We start from the raw sequence: 22,908 nt of genomic DNA on the forward strand, positions 1-22,908 counted from the left end.
AGTTGACAGTTTTCAATGCTGCAGTCTTACGAAGGCTAATCCTAGAAAGAACAAGGTTAACTGCAGCTCTCACATCACTTTCACTGAAAAGTTCAATGTCCGTTTTTCTTTCCCTTTTTAAAACCATTTTTTTTTTTCACTCTGTAATAAAGAAAATCCTAACTTTAAATAAAATGATCATATATACATGCCTAAAATATTGAAAATGTCATTCAACAGCGTTAAGTACCCATGTATAATTTTTCATAGATTGAATCTCAAAATGCTACACTGAATCCCATTCTAATTTGTTACACTGCGCCCCATGGTACAATTTTCCATTTTCTTTGAAATTATGGACTCAAATAAAGGCAGACAATTTTGATATAACACACAGTATTATTCATGTATTATGACGATTTTATCCAGAGAGAGAGAGTTAGAACAAATCAACTATATTTTACGAATTTAATAAATTTAATAGTCATGTTTTTAGGAGCCGATAAGCTGAATGATGAAATTGGTTATGTTAATTTTATTATACATTGTTTTAATGTATTAAATTGGGAATTTAATTCTCATTGTATTAAGATAAGCTAAAAAGACGGCAGTAAACTTAACATAACCAATTTTATCTTTTACGAGATATTGATGATATAGTGTAATCATAAAAATTTACTTTATTCACCACAAAACACGTTGTACTCGACCATGTGAACAATACACCAGGAAGTGCATCCAGTATACGATGCTTTGAAAATGTAACGACTGCCAACCAGAACATGTGGACAAACAGGTTTACAAACATACTCATTGGCGCTCAATTCAAAATGTTACACTGAGCCCCATGTTACAATGCAACCCATCTTCCCCTAAAGCTGTTACATCGTGTCAAGATCCATTCATTACAATAACATTTTGCTAAAAACAGGTGTTTAACGTGCAAGATGACTGTATCCCAAATAAATGTAAATTAAAATAAGTTACAATCTGTGTTAATGTCGTCACATAATTCTCAAAGTAAATACTAAAGGTCATATAAAAAATTATCACAATGAATGAAGATAAATTACAACACTAGGTGATAACTAAATGTCTGACTTATAAAATTTAATGCGTAATAGATTCACTTATACATTATATTTATTTTCATTAGTTTTTTATTCCTTATTTTTGTAGTTTCTTTTTCAGTTGGACTTAATTTTATTTTTCCATTGTTTGTCTAAATTTACTATTTTACTATCTCTGAATATATATATATATATATATATATATATATATATATATATATATATATATAAAGAGCTAAAGTACTATTTTTAAACAAATTTCGCACTCCCTTCCCATTCACCACTAAAACAGATCACTCGTGTGACATATTGCCATTAGCTGGATAATTTAACACTCGCTGTTTTTGAAACATTCATGTCACCAGACAATTGGAAAGGAGTCAAAGTTAGATCAGGGTCCAAGATACTTAATACTGCTCCTACTAAGTGAAGGGATCCTGTAACAAATATGTGATAGTCATGGTTTTCAGCTTTGGCTTTCTTTTCTAAATAAGCCAAAGTATCAGAAACACAAGGAAAAAGTTTTACTTGTGTGTCAATTGTTGAAGAATTGCACGATTCGATTAAACGTTTAGAAATGTTCGGAAAACCTACTGGGTAACACAGTTCAGTGAAGGCGTTCATTTCAGTCTCTATTATTTCTTGCTGAAGTTCGCACCATGCTTCTTGACTCCTTCTGCACCGTTTTAGTTGCTGTGTGATGCTGGTCATGTAATTGGCTTGATCTGTAATTCAATTATATAATTAGAATACTACATTGCGTTGTATTGTACAGTGCCTTTCGCTGTCGAGTCGCCCATTGGAGTTGGCTGCAGTGCCGGGAGCTCAGTTATCACCAGCGATAGCAACCATTGATAACCGAGCGCCTGGCACAGTGGCCGACTGCAACAAGCGACTCGACAGTGAAAGGCACTGTATAACTAAACGTACATATATTCCCTCGAGACTGTTGAGAATACAATACTAATGTCATTAGCACTTACAATGGATGTATCACTATAAAAACACCTGAATCAGTAAGTTAGCCTTAAAAAGAAAGAGAATGGTGGCTATAACAGGCTCTCTTATCAGCTCGTTTGGACAAATTTGTATACAGCAAGACCTGACTACTTAGGTATAAATGCCAACTTCTACTCTGTAGGATGTCTTACAGACCCTGTGGAAGTAGCCTACTAAGAAAGATGTCTTCTATAGTGGACAACCATGAGACCAAAGTAACAGATGTGAAGTGAAAACTTCGCAATCGTCTGTAACTCCTAGAACAAGGGTTCTCAAACTTTTCAACCACGGAGCCCTTGCTAGTGACAGTAATGTTCATAGAGCCCAGTCACATTGTCCCTTCAAATTTTATTTATCATGAACTGTTATGAAAGAGTACCATTGACAAAGTCAACATCCTGGCAAAAAGAACGAAATGTGTAATGATGATGATGATGATGATGATGATGATGATGATAATAATAATAATAATGTGCCCCTGTAGCATAACTTCCATTTGAGCATTGATTTCGAAACAATTCAGGAAGTGTTTTAAAACAGTGTGAATGTATTGCAGCTATGTCAAACAGAAAATACAAAGCATCTAGCTTGTAAAGAATTTGCGCACAAAGCAATTCTTCTCCGTCTTTGTATGGACAGTGATGCGAATAGCTGACACGATGCCTGCCATACATGGACCTTCTATCATCACCTACAATAAAAATAGCCCTGCACTATAAATCACAGCTGGACTAATTACATTGGTCCAGTGAAAGTAATCATGCATTTTAATTGGTTAAATTAAGACAAGTATTGCTGAAACTCTTTTCTGATGCGAAATTCCAATAAAGTGACTTATTCCTGTATTGTACAGAATAATACATTTAGGTATAACTAGACCGCAGTACTTTTTTTTTTTAATGCATAAACAGAAAATATGAATGCAACTATGCAATAGAAACTAATAAAATATGCACTAAATTGAAGTATATGCAGAAAAAAATACTCTTAAGGTTTATTTAGTTTTTAATATGATATATAAAATTAGTATAAAATAATAATTCTAATCAAGTCATCATTTTTATTAAATCATTTTCATTTAAATGTAGTAATTACTAATAACTGTACATATGTTTTTGAATTCATACCATTCTAACCAAGGAAAATAGAATAGAAGGTAGGGGCCATCAGACCCCTTAGCTCTGCTCGTGACGTCATCTGCCAGCAAGGCTGGGCCTTTAAACATGCCTTGTACTATGGAAAGCAATGCACCTAAGATATTTATGACATTCATAAAAAGACCATTGTGATCCCAAACAATTTTTTAATTATTGTGGGCTCTTTAGACATTGTTAAAACACTTATATCTTTACAAATAGGATATGAAAATAATACAGAATGACTCTCTGAGAAGAATATTATGTTATTGTGCTCACATTACATAGTTGGCGATTTTCTTAATTTTCTTCTCTGTTTTATGGGTAGTTGAAGACCATTTACTTTTCTGTCCTTGTCGGCGTTTGTTGAGAGCTTTCATGATGATTGAGTTCTGGACTAACATTCAATAACGAATGGATCTATAGGCCTACTAGAGATCTTTTCGTTCACTATATTAGCAAATGTTTGTGCTACGTCTTTGAACATGTTTAATGTAGCTCCATGCTACTCCTCATAACACTTTTCAAATTTGTAAACCACACGAAGCCAGTCAACAGAAGGACGAATATTTCTCCGTGAAACACACTGCAACCAATCAGATTTCTTACTTTCACAGTTTTTTTCTTCACTATAGAAGAGTATGTTTGCAGTATACACACGCAGATATTTCTTCTTCAATCGGTACAAAAGATAATCAGCCAACATTTCAAGCAATTCACTTTTTTCATAATTATTTACTTTAAGACTTCGATTTAACTGCCATTGTTAAATCCGTTGTTAATCGTACTTTTGTTTGATAATTCAGTGTTTCTTAGTGAGTACAAAAGGGATTAATTTATAAAAATGCCTTGCAGTTGTGCATCAGCAACATGTAAAACAGAGGAAAAAATTGTGGTGATAAAAAAGTAATTTACAGTCGATTTACTTCCTAGATACAATACTTTAAGTAATTTCTTTTCAATTTTACTTTGACAAGTTAGTAGTGCAGTTGTACAGTATTTCTTAGTGAGTGTAAAAAGGATTAATTTATAAATATTTCTTGCACTTGTACAATAGCAACATGTAAAAACAGAGGGGAAAAATTGTGGTGGTAAAACGTAATTTACAATCGATATCCAAAGGCACAAGCTGTTCGTGAAAGGTGGATATATTTGCATAATGCAGCAGATAGTTTTAGACCTGAAATATCGCATATTTGTTCGATCATTTCGATAATTCTGATTTATCATCGCGATTTTAAAGCAGAATTATTAAGGTTACCACAAAAACTGAAACTAAAGAATTCGGCCGAACACAGTGTGATATCCGAAAGGACAGATGTGATGCAAGGTTTTATTTAAGCAATAGGAAAAATTCTTGTGTGAAGGTTTGAAGCCAGGTACATCAAATACATATGAGCCGTTCAGAGCAGAAGTGGTGTAAGTCAAACATGGGTAATGAGGGTTAAAGTAAACATTCTGTAAAATACAGCGCAAAGTAGCAATTAATATTCAATTTATTTAAACTATTAGTAGTCAGTGGATAGCAAGAAGGCCATATTAATTGCTACTTTGCGCTGTATTTTACAGAATTTTTACTTTGAACCTTATTATCCAATTTTGACTTACACCACTTTTGCTCTGAACGGCTCATATAGTGAAAATGAAAATACCGAAGAAAAGATAGATTAAAAAAGTTATTAAAATTCGAGCAATGAACGATAAACTGCAAAAATAACTAGTACAAGTATTCAAATGACAAAATATTGCAGTTGGAACAAAACATTTCAGAACTTGAGAAATAACTTTCAAAATCTAAATAATTTCTTGTTAAATATGGACAACTTGTTTCAAAATGCCAACGTAAAACCACAATTCGTGGCTCATGTTAAATTTTGGGACAATAAAGATATTTCAGTAGTTGTGAAACTTCGAAAAAACGTTCAGAATATGTAAGGTATATTACCCTTTACCCAGTGCACGTACTTTACGTAAATGTCTTTCGACAACTGATTGTCCGCCAGGGTTAATTAAAATGGAGAAAAATATGTTCTTGTGTTACGACAGAATGAAAACAGGCAATGGACCCAAAGGAACTGTTTCTATGGGCCATACAATAAGGTTATGGCCAGGTCATACTTGTTCGTAGTTTGACGGGGAAATGGAGGCAGTCAATGAATTATATGTTTGATTGTACTATCACGCCTTCATTATTATAAAAAATAATAATCTCTGTACAAGCCTCTGATTCTAAAGTACCGTCATTTCTCATAACTATGGTCCTGGAACACAATTATGATCTACATACAACCATTCAAAGAAAATTGTAGAAGTAACATACGAGGGGGGGGGGGGCAAAAAGTAACCGGTTTTTTTTTTTTTTTTTTTTTTTTTTATTGAACTCTCATTCACAGTACTTTAGTCCCCTTCACAGTATTGTCCATGTGCATTAATGCACTTGTCCCAAAGCTTTTGCCACTGCTGAAAACAGTGCTGAAACTCTTGAGGCAGGATACTGTTCAAAGTTGTTAGCGTGTTTTCTTTGACGTCATCCACATCACTGAATCGCTTTCCTTTCAGACATTTCTTCATCCGTGGAAACAAAAAAAAGTCCCACGGAGTCCGATCAGGTGAGTAGGGTGGATGAGGCACAAGCACCATGTTGTTGTTTGTCAAAAACTGTCAGGCCGTCAGAGCTGTGTGGGCTGGAGCTTTGTCGTGGTGAAGCAACCAGTTCCCATTTCTCCACATTTCGGGCTGTTTTCGTCGCACACTCTCTCCTAATCTTCGTAACACATCCAAATAGAAATGTTGGTTCACTGTTTGTCCTGGCAGAACGAACTCTTTGTGGACAATGCCATTCACATAAAAAAAAAACAAATCAACATTGTTTTCACATTGGATCGCACTTGACGTGCTTTCTTGGGTTGTGGTGAATTTGGAGTTTTCCACTAGCTCGATGCTTACTTTGATTCTGGATCGTACCCATAGCACCAAGACTCATCCCCAGTTACAATTCTTTTAAGAAAATTTGGATCATTCTGCACTTCACTCTTCAAGTTGCGACAATCTCTGACGTGGTTTTCTCTTTGATCATCTGTGAGCAAGTGAGGAAAAAATTTGGCACACACCCGTCTCATGTGCAAATCTTCGGTTAAAATTCGCTGGACCGTGCTCCATGACAGGTTCGTTTGCTCAGAAACTTCGTCAATGGTCTTTCGACGATCTTCATCAATTACACATTTGATTATGGCAATGTTTTCGTCATTTTTTCCTGTCGAAGGATGCCCAGGGCGTGGCATGTCTTCAGTTGATATGTTGCCAGATTTGAAACGGGAAAACCACTCATAGACCTGTAATTTCCCCAAAGATCATCATCAAAGGCTTGCCGAATCATCCCAACAGTCTCGGCTGCAGTTTTCCCTAACAGAAAACACTCTTTGTTCCTTGTGGTCGGCCATCTCACTAATCACCAAACGGTTGAAACAGAAATGCAAACAACACAGCACCACAAACAAACTACTTAACTCAGACTGACGCCAGCTCACTAACGGTCGCGGAAGACCCCAAACTAACACTACCTAACAGCACAACTCGTAACTATAAAGCATACGTGCGCAACAGTTCGGTTCCGGTTACTTTCGGGTCCACTCTCGTAAACCGTTGGTAGACAGCTGCAGTGACTTCATTTCAAACTACAGTATACAACAAAAATCAACAACATTATGGAGTACAAAATTTGAATGGACCATAGTTGTGTTCTAGGACCACAGTTATGGGAAATGACGGTATGTGCTTTCGTCAGTGACATGGGTTCTCAAAATCAGAAAAACTACGGAAATACTTAGAAATCAATGTAAATCAGACATATATTTCAAATGATGTGACATCTGGGCGAAGAATCTGAAGTTTGTGTGATATATCGCAATGGCAGTCAAATCGAAGCCTTAATGTAAATAATTATGAAAAAAATAAATTGATTGAAATGTTAGCCGATTATCTTTTGTACCGATTGAAGAAGAAATATCTGCGTGTGTATACTGCAAACAAACTCTTCTACAATGAAGAAAAAAACCGTGAAAATGAGAAATCCGATTGGTTGCAGTGTGTTTCACGGAGAAATATTCGTCCTTCTGTTGACTGGCTTCGTGTGGTTTACAAATTTGAAAAGTGTTATGAGGAGTAGCATGGGACTACATTAAACATGTTCAAAGACGTAGCACAAACATTTGCTAATATACTGAACTAAAAGATCTCTAGTAGGCCTACAGATCTATTCATTATTGAATGTTAGTCCAGAACTCGATCATCATGAAAGCTCTCAACAAACGCCGACAAGGGCAGAAAAGTAAATGGTCTACAACTACCAGTAAAACTTACTTACTTACTTACAAATGGCTTTTAAGGAACCCGAAGGTTCATTGCCGCCCTCACATAAGCCCGCCATTGGTCCCTATCCTGTGCAAGATTAATCCAGTCTCTATCATCATATCCCACCTCCCTCAAATCCATTTTAATACTATCCTCCCATCTACGTCAGCGAAGAAAATTAAGAAAATCGCCAACTATGTAATGTGAGCACAATAACATAATATTCTTCTCAGAGAGTCATTCTGTATTATTTTCATATTCTAGTTGTAAAGAAATAAGTGTCTTAACAATGTCTAAAGAGCCCACAATAATTGAAAAATTGTTTGGGATCACAATGGTCATTTTATGAGTGTCATAAATATCTTCGGTGCATTGCTTTCCATAGTACAAGGCATGTTCAAAGGCCCAGCCTTGCCGGCAGATGACGTCACGGGTAGAGCTAAGGGGTCTGATGGCCCCTACCTTCTAGTCTATTTTCCTTGATTCTAACGGTCCAATTTCTTTTTAACTCCCTTTGACTTTCTGTGCAGAACTTTTAACTTCATTTATTTTTCCAATAATGATATGTTGCAGGTTGCACTGGTACTCCCCCATTAAGACGCAAGATACGTGTAGGCAAGAAAAAATAATGGTGACGGACGATTTTACCAAATAGGTGCCCACTTAAAGGTTTCACGTTAAATAATGTAGGTGGGACATGCTTTCTTTTAATTAGGCTACAAACTTTATGCAGTTAGCACACCGATTAAATAGTATATCATGTTAACATTTGTTTATTTTCTTTTAATGAGATAGTACTCTCTGATTGAGATTCTGGCTGATATGTACAGTACATATCAGGCAATACATCTTACTTGACGATATGTCAGATGAAGAACAGCAACTGTTTGTATACATCTGAAGTCTGATTAGTGTAATGTGTAATTGGTCAGCAATGCAATGGAGGGGGAAAAGGAACTCGCCATCCTACTCCAATATCTTCTGGCTTAGTTGCCTCATGAGGGACAAAACAATGAGATAGGTGCCAGTTAAACTCTTAAGCAGATTGTTTATGCGCTGGTTCTTCGCTCGGTTATGCAGTAAAACTCGTCTGTGGTTAAAGTGCCTCTTGGTGAAATGAAAATTTACAATCCACGTGACTTCACTGTCGCAGGTGTTTAAATGCATTCAGTTTTTGTTCTATGAAGTCAGAGTATACTATTCACAGCAATTTCATATGACCTCAACAACACGTAACTTCATTGTCACAGGAATTTAAATATACTGGGTTTTGATTCTACGAAATCAGAGAGCACTATCAGGCAGTATTCATTGTAGCTGCAGTTATTTCATAACTTCTACATTTGTTTTATATTTCTTGGAAATAATTATTATTTTTATCCCAGGCAAAATTGTGAAATTAGATAATAAATCGGGGAAAAACAAGGAAAGATGTTAATATATACATATAAATATGCAAAATAAAAATATGGCTTTAAACGGGAAAACCCTCGAAATATGCAAAATAAATTGGCTTCATTCGAAAGTAAAAACCATGACCGGCAAAGATCCATTTTTACTTTTTCAATATGCCAAATCAATAAAAACATGCAATTACATTAAGTTCCACGGTTTAGTTATAATGTTAGGGCACTATGATTGATTAAGATGACGTCTGAAATTTTATGTAAACAAAAAGGTCCTAAAGCCCACCTCATCTGCTAAATAGGTTGACAAAATGGCGTTAGCTTATTCAGCACCTATTCTACATAGTTATACATAACCTCTTTAGTCAGAAAATAAATCAAGTTTAGTTTTGTTAGAAATTAATTTAAATAGTCTTGAATGTTAAATTACCTGAAATCAAGAACCAAGTAGTTTTCATATATCCTGAGAAGAATCAGCCCATTGAGTAAAGTCAACCTTCTTTTCCATTATAAGATATTATAATGGTGGTATCAGAAAATTGTGATGAATTTGAGCATGGTCATTGCTGGGAATCGAAAGCAGTAGCCAACCGTTCCACAAGCCATCCAACATAAGTTAAGGTAAAACTTAACTTGTGTACAATAAGAAGCACACACAACAATAATAATACTGGCACATAACATCAAAAAATATATATTTATAATATGAACAAGTTTATTGAGAACACGTGTTTTTTTTCTTATACCACTAATTTCAATATCTTTCTTTTAATGGTATGAATGGTACTGTTATTTATGCTGTATTTGCTTTATATTTGGATGAATCGAAGATAGCTAAGTCTCATCTCTGGTTCAGCATGCAGTTGACTGCAGTACTATTTTGTCATAGTAGCATATGAAAAATCTCTCTTCGAACATATAAGTGCTTATAAATGAAAGAAGAACCGAAACAGCTTTCGCAGATAATTCAGGGTACCGGTACTTTTCCTCAACACTGCACCAAAACTCTCCCAATGATTTCTTCTGAAAAGGTGTCTGCATTGTAAAGTCAGGAATAATACCAGTAAGTTTTTCATATTGTTGCATCATCAGGTTACAAGGTTTTTCTGAAGCTGCTAAGGGATTCCTTACCCAGGAGACCTGTTACATGTTCGCATTTACAAGCCCAGTAATTCATCTGGTAAGTGATGTACACTATGTCAAAATGAAACTGGCTGGCGTCTGAGAGACTAAATTCGAATCGGGTATTTCCGTGAGCGCTCAGGACAGCCAGGCTTTGTTCAAAAGATGGCATATATTCTTCTAATAGTTATAATGGGGAACACAACTATTAATCACTAAAATAATTCATATACGAGATTTAAAACATACAAATCGTTCAGAGTGTTTAAACAGTGAATATTGTAACACAAACACTATATACTATATAACAGGTTCTCAGGTGGAGTATGACCATTGCTCATTACAATGCCGTTTTTACTGCAGTAGTACTCTTAGCATAGTGGTAGAGTGTTAGCTAACTGTTTGTAAGGTTGCAAGTTCAAATCTTCGTGGAGCTAAAAACTTTTCTTTTGCCTTTTAAATGCATCACTGAAAATATAACAGGTTTTCGTCTTTTTTTTTATCCGTAGAATACTTTTCGCTTTACTTTTTTCGTGTTAATAGAAACTTTTGACTCTAGATAGATGTAACACTAAAGACGACAATTAGGGTCTTTCATATTAAAATGCTGTGTTATTTTATTAATTCTTGCTGCTTTACACTCTATTGCCTAAGGAACTTTCAGTAAATATGTTGATGATTAAATAAAATTGGCAATAATTAATTTGCAAGTTGTGCTACAGGGAATATGATTATTATACTAACCTAAATCCGTGATCATCAGGGCCTAAACGTAGTAATTGTAAACAAGAAGAAAATCCATAATTCTGATGACAAAATATATCCTGATTTCCTAGAGTTATAATCACAAATTTGCACCAATTTTGTATTTATGTGTAAGTAACATGAAGCAACATAAGCAAAATTATTTGACTATATTACACCAAAACGAGTTGTAAAAAATAAAAGAAAGGACAAAATAAAAAATTCACTACATGGATTCGAACTCGAGCAGCCTGTACAGAAGTTAAGTAGCTTAACCACTGCTCCATGCCAAGCATGCTCTGGAGGTATTAAAATGCTATGTTAATTATTTTATTAATCTGCTGCTTTATACTCTATTGCCTAAGGAACATTCAGTAACTACAGTGAATGTAAAAAGTATTTGCACGACGATATTCTTACTATAAATTAAGACCTAAATGAAGTACTATTAACTCTTGGTATGAAATAAACTGTTCATGTACAATAAGAATGCATCACATAGCGAATACATACAAGAAATTTCCATAATTTTGCGTGTAGCTTTTGTCACAGTTCAATAAATTAAATACCTAACAAAATTACAGCATAAAAAGTAATCGCACACTCAACTCCATTGATGACTAGAAGCACTCATGTGAAACGCAGTAGGCACATGGTACCGGTACTAAGGAAATGTTCATAATGCATGTTCCAAGTCAGTTTGATTCTAGAATCACAAGTAGTGTACAGCTATCACGCCAAATGGGACGAAAAGGGAAAGAAACTTCTAAGGAAGTAAGGGTTACTATCATTCATCTCCATAATCAATGTAAAACACTAAATGAAATATCAACGATTGTGCATAGAGGTAAGTCAACCATCAAGAGAATCATAGACAGATACGGGAAAAGAAAATCAAACGAAAATTTAAGAAGAAGTGGCCGGCCAAGGAAAATAAAGGAATTCAGTGGCAGAGCAATCATACGAAAAATTAAAAAGAATCCACATATTAGTGCACCAAAAATTGCAGCAGAGCTTCAATGTGATCTCGGTATGTGACAGTACCTAAGGAGTAGCAAATAGCATGGTACAAAAGCCCGTAGGAAATACTACATCAGCAGAGATAGGTATTTATGGAGATTAATTTTATCATTTGTGTTTTTTAATATTGGAGTCAGTGGAGATTGTTGGAGATTGATTTGTACTCTTGGTGAATATTAATGGAAATTTTGGAAAATACAATTACTTTGGAATTGGAATATTAATTCAATATGAATATTACTTTCCAAATAACTAACATTAAAGTTTGTTGAATTCTGGTAAAGGTGCAGTATGGTCAATAGACAATATTTGTTGGATTGAGACTTATTTAACACATATTCATTAAAAAAACTTCCAGCACTCAAATTAACACTTTCAAATCATTAGTGAAATGTTAAATTCTCCATCTTTTGGGTTTACTAATGTAATCAGAACACCTAGAATACTGTGTAATCTAGCCTACTTGGATATATAACAAATTCAAGTGAAAAAAAAATCCGAAAAAAAACTCAGAATATGAAATTCGCTATAAAACGATGCAATAGTAATAATTCGTGAATGTGTTCATATTTCGCTATTAGAACTCCGTGATTTGTCGCGATTGTGTTATCCACATATTATTAATCAGAATCACTTAATTTGTAAAGATTAGCAAAAATCTATTGTATATCTATTATGTAGTGATTTTCACGATCTCCATAAATACCCAGCCCTGTACATCAGTAAAGTTAATAAGAATAAAAGGTTAAACTTCGCTGAAATAAATCTTAACCAGCCCCAAGAATTTTGAAACTGAATGCTTTTCACTGATAAAAGCAAGTTCAATATATTTCAGTCTGATGGGAGAAGTTTTGTGTGGAGAAAAAAAATGCTGAACTGGAAAAAAAATCTTTGTTCCACAGTGAAACATGGTGAAGGTGGAGTACTAAAGCGGTTTCAGAATAAGAAGGCATATAAGGCGGAGCTATTTCAGACCGGTCTAGCTCGACTAGCCAGTAACAGTGAAGCAATGTTGCCTAGTTAAATCGTCGTGAAGTCTCGCTGAAGCGTCACGTATTAGTTTCTTTCTTGCACGCACAATACTTATGGCTAGGAATGAATTTTAAGCTGTGCCATTCGACAGAGCTCCGAATTCAGAATTGAACTGTACAAGAATGACAATTATATGTCAACTGGGTCTCGTGTTGTTGCTTTAAGCCTAAACAGAGATATTCAATCTACAACATACAACATATTTTGCTCTGAAGTCCCTCTCTGTAAACGAAGATAGATTCTGTTTATTTTCAAATTCAGAGGTGAACTGTTTTCTCGTATGTAATGTGTAACTTACTGTAACAATGTCTCTTGAAGGGATTGCAAGTGGCTCTGGTATTTGGTCTGTTATACGCAAAAGGATAGTCCTACACTCACAAGCGAGGAATATTGTATTTTTTGTATTTTCTAAAGGACTAGCTTATGTTGCAGTGCGTGTCAGTTTTTCAGAAACAAAGAACCTGACTGCAGAGGCGTGTGGTTTAGAAGTGATTACATTCTCTCGTATTCTCGGACAGGGCAAAGAGATAATTCAAATAGGTGGTATACTGTAGCTGTATTTACCTCTCCTGGAAAATAACGCAAAACGTGTTAATTATTTGGGCGATTTTCAGAATCGTGTATTACTTCATCGTACGATATTTTAAATAGACTATATTAATAGTATGTGTTAGCAGTGACATTGTAGAACATGGAAAGCAAGAAGAAAGCTGAGAATAACTACGGATACGATTTTCACTTTTCATTGGAATATTATACATGGTATAAAACGAAATACTGCTTAAACGTATGAGATATTTGGTTGATACCGGTATTGTAAACATAAACACTCCTGCCTCTTTTTCGATAAATTATACGAAGAGTATTAACAACATTCTTGCTTAAGAGCATTACAAACTTTATAACATGAAGCAGTTTAATTACATTTCACTTTTAAAATAAATACAGGCGGTCCACATCTGTGGAGTAACGGTTAGCGCGTCTGGCCGCGAAACCAGGTGGTCCGGGTTCGATTTCCGGTCGGGGCAAGTTACCTGTTTCAGGTTTTTCTGGGGTTTTCCCTCAACTCTATATGAGCAAATGCTGGGTAACTTTCGGTGCTGGAGCCCGGACTCATTTCACCGGCATTATTATCTCCATCTCATTCAGACGCTAAATAACCTAAGATGTTGATAAAGTGTCGTAAAATAACCTACTAAAAAATTAAAATAAATACACGAATTCTAGAAACGAGGAGATTCTATAATTCCAAAACTCAGTTTCTATTTTAAAAACCTTGCGTTGTATATAATGTATTACACTATATAGGGGAAAGTAGCCTAAATCGTACCGGCGCCGAAATCGTACCACTATTAATATTGAGGAAAGTATTGCATGCAGGGACCATCTGGGGAATTTTTCATGAAATACAAATAGAAACTGCCACTCGTTCAGTTTCCCGCCTTTCACCCAAGACAACAGCTGTATTAAATCGCGTTTAATAGTAAGTTCTGATTTCTCATATAAGATTTTGTTACTCTTTCGTAAGCTTTTATTAAAACATTGAGTTAGTTTAATGAATGTGTTTTATTACACCTAGTATATTAGATTGTTTGCATTATTTAAACGGTAAAAATGGTCCCTGTAACAGCTTTGTTTAGGTTATAATCTCAATAGTTTGCTTTGAGTGCTAGTTTCCTAAATCGTACATTTAAAAGGTTGCTCATATCATACCAGTACGATTTTGGCAATGTGAACAAATAACGTTAGGTGCATAATATTTTCAAATTCCAGAATAGATAACGACCAAACGAGAATACGGAAAATCGAAACCAAGTGCTTTACTTAAGGCAGTGGATGAATTTCGATCCGGAGCAGTGGGATTGAATGAATGTTGTCGTAAGTACAAAATCCCAAAATCGATTTTCAAGTGATATTTGATGGGCAAAATGAAGAGAGGTCTGGCTCGTCCAGCAAATTGATCCGTCAACAGGAGGAATACAGCTATTTCACGGGAAATATAAGAGGATTTAGTCTAAGCCATGATTCCCTATCTAGTGCATATATTTGAAATATCAATTAACAATGCTACTGTCCCGCGAGATTGGAAAGATGCAATAGTGGTGCCAATTTATAAGTCAGGGTCTCACTCAGATACAAAAAATTACAGACCGGTCAGCCTTACCTCTGTGGTTTGCAAACAGATGGAACACTTGATTTCAGCTTATCTAAGGCAGCATTGGGATGACTCAAATTGGTTACATAACTCTTAGCATGGATTTCGGGGGGGCTATTCATGTGAGAGTCAATTAGTAACGGTATGTCAGGATTTAGAAGACGGAATAGATCCCAATAGCCAAGTAGATGCAGTGATTATTGACTTTTCACGTGCATTCGATGTAGTCCCACACGATATATTGTTGGTTAAACTACAATCAACGGGGATTGACTTCAGAGTGTGCTCCAGTGGATCAAGGAATTTTTAACTTGTTGCACTCAGAGAGTACGGGTAGGGGAGGAATTATCGAACCCAATTGAAATTACTTCCGGGGTCCCGCAGGGGAGTGTCTTGGGGCCTCTTCTATTCTTGGCTTTTGTAAATGATCTGCCAGTTAATATCTTGTCTAGGGTTCGCTTATTCACGGATGATTGTATGGTATACAGGGAAATAAAAAGTCATGAAGCTCTTCTCCAGAATGACCTCAATAGAATAAACGATTGGGCAATAGCCAACAAAATGAAAATAAATTCTCTAAAGAGCAAAGCCATCAGCTTTACAAGGAAAAGAAATAAAATAGTCGCATCGTATACGTTAGGGGGTGAAACCATTCCGGAAGTTAACAAATGTAAATACCTCGGAATAACATTTAGCAGCGATCTCGGCTGGGGGAACACGTTACAGACACAGCGGGAAAAGCATGGAGAGCGTTACACTTTGTGATGAGGGTACTAAGAAAAAGTTCTGATAAATCCAAAGAGATTGCATATAAATCACTAGTTAGTCCAGTAATGGAATATGGTCCTGCGTGTTGGGATCCTTACAGATTAGAACATATTAAGACACTGGAAAAGATTCAAAAACGGGCTCTTAAGTGTTGTCGGAAAAATTCATCATTAAAATGGGACACACTCACGGACAGGAGAACGCGAATTCGATTATGCGCACTGTTCAAAACATACAGAGGTGAGCCTGCCTGGAGAGAAATAAAAAATAGGTTGCAGCCGCCAAATTACTCTTCAAGGAACGACCACTCATATAAATTGAGAGAAAGAAGGCAGAGGACGGACACTGGAAAGTTTTCTTTTCTCAATCGTACTATCAGGGACTGGAATGCTTTACCTGCAGACTTACTAAAGGCTTTACCAACAACCAAAAATGTATTTAAAAATAGGCTTAAGGACCTTACTAATAGACGGTAATTATACACAGTATTTAAAGGGTGTAAATGATATGTTGTTATTGAAGTGTTGTATCAGTGAAGAATTATGTTTTGTCAGTGAAGTGTGTTGTATCAGTGAAGAAGTATGTCGTGTTAGTGAAGTGTGCCGTGTAAGTGAAACGTGTTCCTGTCAGTGAAGCTTTATAATTTATAGTGGCAGTGCATAGTATTTGAACAGTGAAATGTTTTTGAAGTGTTAGTGAAATCAGGATAGAATCAGTGAAATGTGTCGTAGTTCCAGTGCAGTGAATGAGTTGACAGCGAAATGAGTGTAATTTGAAAGGTACTTGTGCAGATATGAACATATCATACTCGTGGGTTTTAGTTCGATCTTAGTTTTAAGATACAAATTAGATTTATTTCAAATGTTATTTTAAGTGATCGTTTCATTTAATTTAGTATATTCCCTGTTGTTGTTGTTGTTGTTGTTGTTGTTATTATTATTATTATTATTAATTATTGTTAGTATTAATTATTAGTATTATTATTAATTGTATTTTAATTAATAAGTTTATTATTGTCATTATTGAGTATAATTAGTTACCACTGCCACCGGGTATATACCCACTGCAGTGTGAATAAATACATACAACATATTCTGATGTTTGAAGACTTACTACAAAAGACGTTAGGAAGTTTGCCTTCGATGTGTTAGAAGCAAACCCACACCTTCCAAATCTGTTCAATAAATAAATACGACTGGCGAGAAGGAAGTGCTATTATGGGTTCATCAAGAGGCATTCAAATTTAATATTTTAGGAGGAAAATATTACAGATAAATTCTGTAGGACAAATTAATATATCTATAATATTCAAATTTAAGTTTGCGGCAACTGGAAACTGTATCTGAATTGTTCCAAAGGGTTTAATACAGTTAATGTTAAAGGGTCTTTTTATTGTTTGGAGAAGGTAGTCGACGAGTACTTCATAGACGCTTTGTACATATTTAACATTGACGGAACGAGTTTCTCCCTAAACCAAAGATTTAAGCTCAAACGAGAAAGAGAAAAAGTGCTCAGTAAGCAGTTGTGCTAACTCCAATCCCTCTAAGAATCGACTGCAGCAGAAGAAACCGAAAGGAAGAATTTCAAGGAAACAAATAAAAAAAGCAAATCAGCTATCAAAAAGAACGAAAAAATCATCTAAAATGATTGATTCTGATGTAAAAGAAGAGACCTGGTTTTATTTTATCTGTGAAGAAGCTGTCATTGAAGATATGATTCCTTGCTGTGTGCAATCAATGGGTGCATGAGACGTGCAGAAGTTTCTACGCCACAAGAACGTTCTCATTTTGCCTGTGACATGTGTAACGACAGAATCTGACAAGTAGGTATTGTTCATTTATGTTAAATATGATTTAATCTTGAGTGACCCTTCGTGTTTTCGTTTTATTAGATCTTGATAATAGCATTACAAAAATCTTTGTATCTTAAAACATCTTTGTTTCTCAGTTGTATTAATAAAATGTCATAGTAAATGACAATAATATAATGAAATAAGTTTTTTTTTGCAGTTCTTATTTTGAAAATTGTGTATTGTACGATTTAAGTGACCTCTAGGTACGATTTAGGAAACTAGGCACACAAATCGTACCACTTGCAGAGTTTTAAATAATGTATTTTAAAACAATTGATAATTATTTAAAAATTCTGAAAAAAAAAAATATTTTGTGTCCCAAGGTCCTGTCTCAATGTTTAACAGTATATGCAATTAAAATTCCTTCCCATTTAGAAATAACTAAAGAAAAACTGAAAAATGGTACGATATAGGCAACCTTCCCCTACCTTTTTCTAATATACAAATTTACCTTCAATATATTAACGATATTATTGGGTTACAGTTTTCATATTCACTTATATATAACTACCTTCACTCATAGGCTTATACTGCCCAGGCCAGAGTGATAGAACATAGAACCCTGGACCTCTAGGTAGGTATAAGCTTGAGGATTAAATGAAATTATATATGCTTGATTTAACAAAGTAAAAGAAAGTAATCTTCAATTTCAATATGAGTATGGTACTGAATTAGGGCTACAGATATCCTTATATTCTTATAGCCGGATTCTTAGCCAGACTATAGAACCCTGGACCTCAAGATACGTAAAAGTTAGAGAATAAAATTAAATTAGATAGACTTAGTTTAATAGAAAAAAATAAAATAATCTACAGTTTCAGTATGAATACTGAATTATGTATGATCACTTATCTGCAGTGCCTGGGAAAAGTGACATAAGTCAGTTTCCACAAACCTTTTTTGATAATTTATTGACAACTTACATTGGTTTATGTTTATTTGATTTTTTCTAGATGAATTTTTGTAGTGGGAGAAATACTTATGTCTCTTTTTCCAAGCGAGCAGATGTTCCATAAGTTGTCAAGAAATTATTAAAAAAGGTTTGTGGAAACTGACTTGTGTCACTTTTCCCAGGCACTGCAGATATTATGCTTACGTTGCATTATAACCAGATTCGTGACGAGAATATAGAACCCTGGACCTCTAGGTAGGTATAAGCTTGAGTATTAAATTAAATTATATAGGCTTCATTTAGCAGAAGAAAAACAGAATACTTCTCAACTTCAATATCAATACTAAATTATGTATCTACAGATATGTTTACGCTTTATTATTGCTAGAATCGTAGGCTGCCCCTACAAACAAACTTTATCTCATCTTTCCTCTGGAGAAATAAACAACAATAAATTCAACATTGCTGTACAAGGAAGTCTGAACATCTGGATAAATTTTCTCGCCTTCAGTTTTTTCAGGAGAGTATTTCCACATGTCAGATAGTGCAATACATTATGCAGCATTAGTTTTTTTTTAAATTAAGACATTCTTTGTCTGACATTAGCATAGTAAATTTCTACGTATCTGTCACTTTATTTCGAAAGTTAGTGACTCCAAAATCTACTGATCTGTGAAGCAAAGAAGTAATAAAGATTGGATGAAAATTACTTCAGTAAGAGTAATTATATTTAAACATTGCACACAATGAAGGAACTGGTCTCGACCCACCGCTCGCTGCAGCCAGGAGCGACTGATAGTTTCTGTCCTTATCTGTTGTTTCTGTCTTCCACGTCTCATGCACCGTGCACCGTGTGACAACGTCGTACTGCTGCTAACACTCGATTGGCTTAGGCCATATGCCTTCTTATTCTGAAACCGCTATAGTATAGGGGTGCATGAGTTCAGCAGGAGTGGGGTCATTGGCTTTTATAGAGGGCAATATGGACCAGCAACGTTACATTGATATTCTGAAGGGTTATGTAGTCCCTTGTGCTGAAAAATTGGGCATCAGAGACAATTTCATATTCATGCAAGACAACGATCCCAAATATACGGCCCACAATATTCGACTGTGCCTATATAACATCTCTTCCTACCTTCAGACACCTCCCCAGTCACCAGACATCAACCCAATCGAGCACTTTTGGGCTTATTTAGAAAGAAGACTTAGAACCAGGCATATTAACAGCAAAGAGTCTCTAAAGGCTGCAATCATAGAGGAGTGGAACAACATTCCAGCAAGTATTACTTCAAATTTAGTTAATTCTATGCCCAGAAGTTTAGAGGCTATTGTAAAATGCAAAGGTTACCCTACAAATTATTGAAGCTCAAAAGGAACTCACTAAAGTGTGACCAGTGTGCGAATGCTTTTTGTTCGTATTTTTGTTTGGTATCATTGTGTTTTAATCATAGAATGGTTTATTTTGAGACTTGTGCAATTAATTTTCTGTTTATATGTAAACAAATAACAGAGAATGTATATACTTGTATGTAACTTGTTGAGTGTATAGGATTTGAAGCACATTTATTATTGCTATATATTTTTATTACTCACAGTGCAAATAGTTTTTACACTCACTGTATGTTGATGGTTAAATAATTGGCAATAATTAATTTGCAAGTTGTGCTACAGGGAATATGATTATTATACTAACCTAAATCCATGATCATCAGGGCCTAAACGTAGTAATTATAAACAAGAAGAAAATCCATAATTCTGATGATAAAATATATCCTGATTTCCTGGAATTATAACCACAAATTTTCACCAATTTTGTAATTATGTGTAGGTAATATGAAGCAACATAAGCAAAATTATTTGACTATATTACACCAAAACGAGTTGTAAAAAATAAAAGAAAGGATAAAATAAAAAAAATCACTACAGGGATTTGAACTCGAGCTGCCTGCATAGAAGTTAAGTAGCTTAACCACTGCTCCACGTCAAGCATGCTGTGGATGTAGCTCAAATCAGTGCCTTGTATTATGGAGTTAACAAAAGCGATGCGAAGAGGTTTATGGTAGTGAACTGCATGCTCACTCGAAGGGATTTAGAAAATTTTAACTGCTGAAGAGGTCAGCCAATTTCATTTTTACCAAGTGTACAACAGACTCGTGCAAAACAAGAAGTTGCATTATCTCATCATACAGCTCATCTGGTAATAACTGATTAGATCCCAACAAATCACAGAATTCTTTAAGTATTCAGAAACACTTCAAAACGCGGTTGCAAATACAGTTGGTCCAAAACTGAGATTTTATCTTGAATTCCAATATCTTGTTATTAGCTGAGAATATAGAACTGATCCTTCCTTGTAGTGTCACGATAGTTTAATTTATTTTGGTAAAAATAACTGCAAGTTGAGCAACCCTGACGAGTGAACTCTTGTCAATCATAAAATCTTGCAAATAAAATGGTTAGTCTGCAAAGAATGCACTCACTTCGGCCTTCAGTTCAAACAGTCGGAACCATTTGACCTCTGTGTGGAGGAGCAAAGTATGATGGATGTTCCCCATGTCTGCGCAGAGAATATTAAAGTTCAGTTTCTATACAGTATGCGCATGACAGTGAAGAATATAGTAGCTGGTAGTACCATTTTTTGCAAATTTCTTTACCCATGATTCAGCACCAGATGTTTCGGCCATCATTGCCCACACCCTATCTGTACAGACATCTACGCATTTGTCCCATGGCATGTCATTTTCTGTTAAACATTGATTAAAATTTGTTGAATATCTTTTCTCTGATGCATGACTTTTCCGTGATTTACACAAAAGGAGATTCTGCAATACAAAGTTGATGCTGACATTTAATTCTAAGGCAGGCAATGCTACTAGTCCTTCTACATCTGTGGCATCATCCATTTGTAAAGCAAATTCAGGGCACTTCAGTCAAGAGATCAATTCATTTTTCACATTCTCTGCCAAGTCTTTTATTTGGTGAGATATGGTATCATTGAAAAGTAGTATTGCAGCTTTATGACTTAACCATTTCCATATCACAGTTGGTTGGTAATAGTGTGTGCCACTCTCAGCTGAGCAGCTCTGTAACTAACCAAGTAAGATGCTTCCATTGACTTTTCATTTTTAATGTGCAACACTTAAAAGATAAATTATTGAGTCTTTAACAAATCATTGCACATCTGTTTGAAATATTCAATCAGCTTATCCTGTTGGTCTGGATGACAGGATTCAAAATGACGGTGTAATTTCGCAGGGAAACATTTTCTGACATACGAGATTCATCCAGGAACTTCCAATGAAATAAATGAAACAAAAACATCAATAAGGAAGAAATATTTATTGCATTATTTACAGAGATTCACTGGCTACTTCTCAACATAGTCACCACCGTTAATGAGGCATTTACCTGTGCACCAACATCTGTATGCCTGTGTCAGAAGTCTGCCACCAACATCTTTAGCCATGAAGTCACTATCGTCTGTACCTCAGCGTCATTGTAGAAACGTTTTCCTGCCAGAAAGCACTTCATGAGACGGAACAAATGAAAGTTACTTGGTGCGAGATCGGGACTGTAGGGTGGATGGTCGAAGATCTCCCATCCAAACTGAAGCAACAGATTGCATATGACGTTGGCTGTATGGGGTCGTGCATTGTCGTGCAAAAGTGTAATGCCTCTTGTCACCATTCTATGTCTCTTGTTCTGGATCACCCTCCTCAAATTTCGCAATGTTTGACAATACTGCTCAGCCTTAACGATTTCCCCTCGCGGTAAAAACTCGTACATGAGGACACCACGTCGATCCCAGAAGAGACAGTTGCACATGATTTTTTTGACAGAGATTGTCTGTTTGAATTTGGTCCTCACAGGTAAACCACTATGCTGATTGTTATTTTGTTTCTGGTGTAACATGTGATACTCATGTTTCATCCCCAGTGACAACACTGTCGAGAAACTCGTCACTTTTCTCTGTGTATCGCTGGAGGAATGTCAATGCTGAGGCCAGATGTTTCATTTTGTGTTCATCTGTCAGCTGCTTTGGCACCCATCTTGCATACACTTTCCGAAAACCAAGCCACCGGGAGACGATTTCATCCAGCAGTAAGTGGGACATCTGGGGGAATTGACCAGAGAGTTCCGAAATTGTGAAGCACCGGTTCTGCAAAACTGCTTGCCACACACTTTCTATCAGTTCTGGCATCATCAAGGACGGTCTGCCACTACGGTCTTCGTCGTGCACATTGATTTGGCCTTCAGTGAATTTCCTGCACCATTGTCTAACCATACTGTCGCTCATAATGTCGGGTCCATATACACTGCACAATTGGCGGTGGATCTCTGCTGGAGATTGCTTCTGAACATGCAGAAATCAGATAACTC

At 35.6% G+C, this 22,908-nt stretch overlaps 1 protein-coding gene across 5 annotated transcripts in view; it reads right to left on the bottom strand.

Annotated features, from left to right (window-relative positions):
• Positions 1-636: 636 nt before the first annotated feature.
• The window catches only part of LOC138704960 (folylpolyglutamate synthase, mitochondrial-like), a 154,332-nt gene continuing 132,060 nt past the window's right edge, over positions 637-22,908 (bottom strand). For all 5 annotated transcript variants that reach the window (XM_069833433.1, XM_069833437.1, XM_069833434.1 and 2 more), the window contains one exon: positions 637-1,774. In XM_069833433.1, coding sequence (XP_069689534.1) covers positions 1,365-1,774 — 410 coding nt within the window. In that variant the 3' untranslated portion in view covers positions 637-1,364. The remainder of the gene's footprint in view (positions 1,775-22,908) is intronic.

The sequence above is a fragment of the Periplaneta americana genome, chromosome 8 (assembly GCF_040183065.1).
Source record: "Periplaneta americana isolate PAMFEO1 chromosome 8, P.americana_PAMFEO1_priV1, whole genome shotgun sequence".
NCBI classification, from domain to species: Eukaryota; Metazoa; Arthropoda; class Insecta; order Blattodea; family Blattidae; genus Periplaneta; species Periplaneta americana.